At 41.2% G+C, this 8,291-nt stretch overlaps 1 protein-coding gene across 2 annotated transcripts in view; it reads right to left on the bottom strand.

The window, feature by feature from the left end:
• Positions 1–3,641: 3,641 nt before the first annotated feature.
• SAMD12 (sterile alpha motif domain containing 12) overlaps positions 3,642–8,291 on the bottom strand; it is a 169,280-nt gene continuing 164,630 nt past the window's right edge. The window contains exon 5 of one of the 2 annotated variants that reach the window (XM_029959267.1): positions 3,642–4,612. In XM_029959267.1, the coding sequence (XP_029815127.1) occupies positions 4,590–4,612 (23 nt within the window). In that variant the 3' untranslated portion in view covers positions 3,642–4,589. The remainder of the gene's footprint in view (positions 4,613–8,291) is intronic. The other variant, XM_018077356.2, reaches the window with a different exon arrangement.

Here is an 8,291-nt window from a genome sequence, read left to right as displayed (position 1 = left end):
ACCAGACTTAGCTTTGCTATGATGGTATTTATTAGTATATGTGTAAAGCCTTTGGTCTAACCAACCCTAACCTATTTGCCACTGACTTCCCATACTTTTTTTTGCTTCCTTCATTAAACATCTACTTTTCTTCCTTGCTGATTTATCCTCATGAGCCTGCCTAATCACCCATACATTATGTTGGTGGCTTTTTATGCACTCCAGATTACTTTCCTGAATTTTACTATAGGAGGTTGCAGGTAATGCTGGTAATAATTTCCCCTCACCCATCAATTTTAATTATACCAAAGGACTTTCTCTTTTTAAATTAAAATCTTATTGACCACAGCCTATATATACCAGGGTCAATTGCAGCACAGTCCTGCAGTGGGGCTATTCAAGGATGGCAGAGATGGCAACTGTTAAAGGGGACCAATGTGAAAGATTCAGGGTTTTACTTTGCTTTACTTTGAATAACACAGATTTTGTGGCTTTGTGGCTGATGGAGGGAGGTTCATTTTGGCGATGACAAAAAAATCCACCCCAGTCCTGGATCCATGGCTGGCACTGACAGACACATTTGTGGAGACACTGATGGAGTAGCACCAATGTGAGTCCACCGGGGCCTGGCCTGGAGTCTTCTGAAAGTTAAGGGCAAAACCAAAACAGAATTGTATAACTTTTAATGGTTTCATTTCCTCAATAACGTTACATCTGTTGCCAAGCGACAACACTTACCCTTAAAGAACAGACAGGGAGGGATGAACTTACTGGTACAGCATTACCACGCATCTGGGCAAGCAAAATCAAAGAGCTTGTGGAGCTTTTTCAAACTCCCCTCCTTGAAGGCTGAATTTCCCTTAACAGAATAAACAGTGGGTGTTCAGGCACAGAAAGCCACACAGATAAAAAAAACAAGGAACAAAACAGTGCAAAGGATGCCTTCAGCTGCAGCATGCTTTCTGGAGTGAGCAATTCCTTCAGGTTTCTGGTGGAGGACTTCTCATGGTTCGAAGCACTTGGAAAGGCTGCACTTCTGTCAGGGATTCATAGTGGGGTCTGATGCTGCAACTTTTCTGGACACAAAAAAAAACAGGCAAGTGTGGCGCCAGGGAGAGGAGGAGGCTGCAGGTCTGCACAGGGGAACAGTGTCCTGATGGCAGCACTGCCTTGTCTCAGAGATAATAACTAGTGATCAATGTAACAGCAGCATTGGCCTTTGTGAATTTATCTATCTCCACAGGGCTGATAATGGCTGCTTGATGAAAATAGCATTAGTCTCCCACTCTTTCGCACCAAACTAATGGCTCTGAACATATTTAAATTGACTTCCTTTGTCGGAATAACTTATTTGCTCCCTTTCATGTTGACTTGGTCTTTGGCACTCTCGACATAAATGATTTATTGACTGGAGATAAAGCATTCTTTCCCCTGAACTGTTCCTATGACCCAGGCAAAAGCGGATATGTCTGCTATTAATAAGGTGTTCAGCATAAAAAATGCAATAGACTTGATTGTCTGCACTCAATAGCTTTTCCGAGAACACAGTACCTGCCCCCATTCATAACAACAAAAATCTCTCCCACGTGTTTATTTATATTAAAAAGTTTTCAGAAGAATACGCTGGGATCCAGATAGTTGTTCAGGAGATGTAGAACAATTCCATAAATATCCCTGAGGAAGCATGGCCTACTTTGGGAGAATAACAGTGATGAAAAAAATCCAAACACAATGAATAGTTAAATACAAGCCAAAAAGTACAGTTATTTCCTTATGGCTCTGGCAGACAGTTACACACGTGAGAAGTGTCACGGGGCTCGGGGGAACTATGCTTGCAGTTATCCACATGCATAGGCTGGCTGCAGGATGGAGACCTACACCAGCTTCAAAAAAGATTTGTCCGATAGGCACCTACAGCAGACTTCTCACTGAGTCTGGCTACTCAAGGATCTGGACTTGATTTTCACATTTCTCAGGGCCTATAACACTGCTTTTCTAGGTCACCATAGCTAAAATCCTGGGAAGCTTTTAAAACAAACTGTTTTAACAGAAGAAGTGCACACATCTAAATTCATGCCCATATACTGGAAGATGTTCAAAACTAACATTGATACAAAAAAAGCTTCTAGTGGCTCTCTGCCTAACGCAACTTCTTCTCATACGCCCTTTTAAGATAACACTCTCTGATAAACTCTTCTTTTATCATTCTAATTATTCTGGATTTTTTCACTGGGTAGTGAAATAAGAGAATTCCTACTGTGGAAGTAAAGCATTCTCCTTTTAATATAACATATCAATCAAAGTGTTTTATTTTTTAATTGCTGTACCAACATGAAATTGATGTCAGTTGCCAGAGTGCATTTTTAAAACCTGTAGCAGAAAGAGCTGTAAAATTCGCTGAAGCTTACAGTGGACCTGTGCCATTTGCAAGACAGGCTCTACTGGTATCAGATTCCAACCTGCAACCCTATGAAAAGTTCTAAAAAGTGCAAATGTCGCTGTTGGCAAAGATTCTCATGTCTTAAGGAGAATTTTTACACCAATTAATTTAAAATTAGGGACTAGGATTTTCAGAAAGAAAATGTAGAATTTTACTGCTTTTTAATTCTTGGGAGCTCTATTTGGAAAGACCCAAACCATCAGAAATCACTATTGACTTCTGAAAATCCTGGTCATCAGTAAAAATAATTTTCTTTTGGATTGAATACTGTAGAAGTATCCAACATGCTGAATCTGAGATGGGTGGAGAGCTGAAACCTAAGCCCATAACCATCTGAAAAAAATTAAACCCTGAAGATAATTATCTGTTTGTTGTACAGGCACCCTCAGTGGTTGACCTTCCATTCTCTAGCAATGAACTGCACAACAGTTTTTAAGAATTTTAACACAGGAGCTTCCTCTAGAAAGTTGCCTTTGATTTACTCTGGCTGGAAATCCGATTGCAATTGGATTTGTCTGTCACGTATTGGCCTCATAAGCCACCAGCGTGCCTGTAGCAAATGTGGATAGAGCCTTCCCAAATCTTCGTTCACGAAGCCCAGCCATGACTCCAGCTGCACACTCTCTCCATCACTGCATCTTCACACCAGTATTGTGTCTCACCCAATTTGGAATAAATGTTAACAGCAACTGTATAGTACCTGTCTATCAGGCTGGAGAGAGTGACAGTCTTTAAATAAAGCTACTTTTGATTTCAAAGAAAGAAGGAACAAATAGATAAGCCCCCTCAGTATGTTGATGACATCAGTTCATTATAAAGATAATGTCACGAAGGTCCTGATGTGAGGGACAGACATTAATTCAACTGAGTCCCCATTGAAGAAACAGTACCACAGCCAGCTGTGATACAACCAGTGATGAGACCAGCCATTCAGAGACTGAACAGAAAACAATGTTCAGATTGAATGTAACAGTCTTGAGCCTGCTACAGTATATTGAAAGGCTTATTGGAACCATTTGCTTATTCCCAGTTCCTACCAAAATACTGTTTTGGATAGAAAGTGGAAAAAGTTAATGAAGAAGTCTGCCCTCTCCAAAGGGAGTGTCTTGCTCCTCAGAAGTATAATCTTACACTTTACCTTTTTCAGAGAGTTTGGTTTGGACTATGATTCCCCAGCCCTGCCCAAAACATAAATGGTGGCCAGCATAAAGAACCTGAATTCTTCCAGTTTATTCTGGTTTTACTGTAGACCAAACCCAGGGTCACACACATTTCTGAGAAAGGCTCTCTCCTTGCCTCTCCCTCTCTGAGTAAGAAAACACATTGGCACACTAGAAATGAGAACCTTTGATATGTGGTGGATTAGAGGGAGAGCAGACCCAGCGTTCTACAGCTCATTCAACCTACCCTGTTCTTGGCTACCTCTGTGACAGCTGTTCTCTAAGTCTTGATAAAAGAAGTCACATCTCTGCCACGTGCAAATCTATCTACACAATCTAATGTGAATTGGTGAAGGGATGATAGTAGTGGGCTTCAGTTTGGATGCAGTCTCAGCACAAATACTGAAACATATCCTCAGTATTTTAAAAAAAGACCATTATATATATATATATATATATGGACTGTGCTAGTTCTGTGAGGAAAGCACATATGAAGTGCTGATATTGTTTAACAGAATACCATTAGACTGCAAAACTAACACATACAAGACGTTTACATTCCTATCAGGGTGTAATATTGTGAACATATCCACTGAGATTGGAGAATTGCTGTAAGTTTTTCCTAAAACATCATGCCATCTGCATACATAATAAAAGAATCCAGTAGTTGCCATGCTAAAACAGGACTTCTAGTGAAGGGCATAGACAGTCCCCTAAAGGGAACTCAAAAGTTATGCACAGTGATGAAAACTGGAAGAAATTTTCCAGCTAAAGGTCTGTAAATGACCATTTTCAACAAATTAGCACTGGATATTTTGCACCACGTTTTTACTCCACAGCAAACCAGGTCTTCCCAGAATGCATCATCTGAGTCTGCTGATTTTACTTCAAGTTTGTCTTCAATCCTCCATGGTCATTTTCTGGCAGCGCCATTTATTGTGGTTTTTTCATGAAGGAAAGTTCACTTTCATATCAAGTGGCAGGACAGCAGCTTTAGAGGCTGGAAATGTTTATGGAGAGCTCTCTGCTGGGGCTGTAAGAAACAAAAGAGGAATTCAAAACCAGATAGTGAGTATAGAACATTATCATGTATTTCACCAAAAATTAAAAAAGTCAGGTTTGAGCTTAGTAAATGTACTCCTAGAATATATATTGTGACCCTAGTACTTTTTTTTAATCAACTTTACTCACCAACCAAAAAACTCAGTGCTTAATCAATTTTTTAGATAAATATAAAGTGCACACTAGCAATCATTTGCATGATTTAACAAATCCTACTTGAATTTTATTGCCTCATGTGAAAGCACTGCTTACTCTTCCTGTAGTCCGAGTCCCACAGAGCAGGCTCTTCTGTTTGGTTGGATTTGCATTAACTACTGAAGGCTTGATAGCCAAATGCTGGAAAGGCTCTGCCAAATGCCCAAGTAGGATTTAATATTCCCTGACCATTTCTGCTGGTCAGGATGGTGAGAATTGGCCACTGGTGTGTACAAGATGTGAAAACAGCTCACCCACATCCTTCCTCCCTTCAGAACCCATAAGATAATGAGGGGGGTTGCAGAGAGTTTCTTTTTTCTCTGCTAAAAGCAGTTCAGTACATTCAATGTTGGTGGCTGCTATTCTGTGCTGAAAGCCCTTGCAAAGGTGTAACATGATCACTCCATAAAGGAAGAGAATGTGGAGGTTACTTGTAATTTCTCCTCCTCTTCACCCAAACTTTTCTTTGAGGAATACAGCAAAAGGACAAGAGGCAATGGACATAAGATGCAACAAGAGAGTTTCCAGTCAGATGCAAGGAAAAAAATCTTCCTAGTAAGAGTGGTTAAATTTTGGAACAAGTTACCTGACTAGGCTGTGGGACCTCCACTTATGGAGATATTTGCAACTCAACCAGACGAGGCCCTACACAACCTAACGTGGCCCTGCTCTGAGGACAGTTGACTGAAACCATCTCCTGAAGCCTCTCCCAACCTAAATATTTTTATGATTGTACATTTTTTCTGATGGGGATTTGTGCTCCCCCTTCTGCCTCTCTGAACAGGAGACAAGTGCCCATGCAGGACTGCTCAGGCTGAAGCACATTCAGTTGTTTATTCACTCCGTAGCACGTAAATGCATGTAAACCCATCACAGGCTCAGGCCTCTGGGGCCAAGGAGCCATGCAGAGACAAGTTCACCATGTTATTTCATAGAATCATGGAATCATTTATGTTGGAAAAGACCTTCACAATTATCAAGTCCAACCCTTAACCCAGCACTGCCAAGTCCACCACTAAAATGTTCTGGGACGCAGCTTTGTTTCTTACACAGCCCTCGCCCATCACCAGTTTCATGGACCCCATCTCTGCCCAGGGCAGTGCTGGGATGGGACTCACCAGGGTGGGTTTTGCACCCTTTCCAGCGATATCCTGCTTTTTTCTTGAAAGTATGTGTCTGTATGTGTGGGAAGAGCTGGTTTTTGGGACAGATTCCAAGTTGTGAAGCTAATGGGATACTGATGCTGCCAAGGCAGCATTCACATCAGCTGAAACTCAGGCTGGCAGCGGATTTCTGCTTCTCACTCCTTCAAAATCATGCCTGGTGGGCTCTTCTCTGTGCAGTGTGGGCTAACTGGCTCTGCCAAGCTGTCACTTTGCCCATATTTGCTTCTCCCAACCCCAAACTCTTGTAGCAATGGACATGAAGGTCTGATCAAGCAGGCAAAGGATGGGATGATAAATCAGTATGTGTTACATAAGACTAAAAAAACCCACCCACACCCTGCCATGAACACTTGACCCCTCAGTGTAAATATCCCCTATGAAATAGAGGAGCAATAACAACCAGTCTGCTCAGTTATTTCCCTCCTTATGTGGGCATATTTACCTGATTACAGTGCTATTCTTCATTTGTTTTTATAGCTGCTTTGCTTTTAATCTCCAGGTTCTCTACTACCACCTTCTACATGAGATACCCATGTCAGTAGGTATCTGAGAAAGACTCACATTTGGGACCAAGCAACCGTTTAATTCCACAGAATAAAGCAAAGGTTTTGAGCCTTCAGCTAGTCTAGACAGATAACTGACTGTGTCCTCCAGGACAGAAAAGAAAGCAATGGTGACATTAAGCAGGTTTGAAGGTAAAGGGAAAATCTGTGGGGAGGTTTTAAACTTGGAGAGAAGCAAACTGGTACCTCATCTCAAATTTGTTTGATTCCAGGTGAACTACAGGATGTCTCCTATCTGTGTAGCATCAACAGAGATCCTTCTCACAAAGGAGAAACAGGACTTTTTTTGAGCTTATCTGCTGCAAAGAAGGGAAAATTTAAAAAGCTCTCCCAAGCAATGGAAAATACCTTGCCTAGCCACAGAGTTGCAAGACTAAAATAAAATGGGCGAACTGGCTCATTATATCAGGTCAGGCCTCAGGATTGCACTCACGCTGAAATTCTCCAATCATCCACATTGTCTCAGCCATCAGCTTCTACTTGTACTTAAGTTTGAAATGAGTCAGCTGGCCCTTCAGATAGAAACTCGTGAATGAGGAGAAATGGGACGATCCCAACTTGAGCTCTGTCCACACTGCAGAGGGAACACAACCACTTTGAGTCAGGCAGGACACGTAGCAGAGGTGTCTGGATACAACTGGCAACACTGAGCAAGGGAATAGTGGCAATTCTGTCAGGCTCTTTATTTAGAGCAAGCAAACTGAGGATTTAGTGGTCATCTATCCTGTTTCTACTCTTCTCACTTTGTCTTTTGAGGACAGCATTTTAGAAGCACTTATTCTTCCTCATTACCTATATAATTTTGGGTGCCCAGCTGGAGACTCCTCTGAGGACTCTGGTCTTCTAACAGTACATATCCAGTTCTTTCTGAAAGTAAGATCTTTATAAAAGGTATCACAAATGAGCAGTTGTCTTTGAAAACCTTGCCTGAGCTCTTGGAACAAAGACCGCCCTTTGCAGGGGGTTTGTACGCTTACCAACACAACGGAGTACAGATCTAATCTCACATGACATTTTCAAGAAGCTGCTGTAGAAAGACAACAATAATTTCAAAGCCAGAGATGTATTTTAGTGTTTGAGTACCTGTGTGATTTTTGTCTAACTGAGAAAGGGACATATTTTACATTCATTTTAAACATATGTTAATTAAAGTCAACCTAGAGGTATTACCTATTTGTCACATTTTCATAATTGAGGGATTCCTATAAAGGAAACAAGCATCTATTATCTCTGCTAGGTTTATTCTCCTGAAACTAATTTTATAATATATTTCTAAAGTCAGCATATTTCAAACATGGGATTATAATGAAAAATGCCTACTTCCAAACATCCATCTACCAACTATTCCTTGGAGTCTGTGAAAAACTGCATTCACAGGTACATTTAGTAGTATTTTTCCTGTGTTAGAAAGGCCACAGGTATCTCATTTCATGTGTCTCATGTCACTTAAGATATTATAATATGCTGTACATTATTGCAGACTTGCTGCATCTTGCTATTTCCTAATTAGTGTTCACAGAATCATCAAGGGGTTGGGGTTGGAAGGGACCTTAAAGATCATCTAGTTCCAAACCCCCTTCTGTGGGCAGGGAATTGGAATATTCCACTAGACCAGGTTACTCAGAGTGCCATCCAGCCTGGCCTTGAACACTTCCAGGGATGTGGCAGCCATAACTTTGGGCAATCTGTTCCAGTGTCTCACCACCCTTACAGTATAGAACTTCTT

Source organism: Manacus vitellinus, unplaced genomic scaffold (assembly GCF_001715985.3).
Source record: "Manacus vitellinus isolate BGI_N305 unplaced genomic scaffold, ASM171598v3 scaffold_1_pilon, whole genome shotgun sequence".
NCBI classification, from domain to species: Eukaryota; Metazoa; Chordata; class Aves; order Passeriformes; family Pipridae; genus Manacus; species Manacus vitellinus.
The sequence above is the reverse complement of the archived record's forward strand: the minus strand, read 5'-3'. Positions and strand labels throughout refer to the sequence as shown.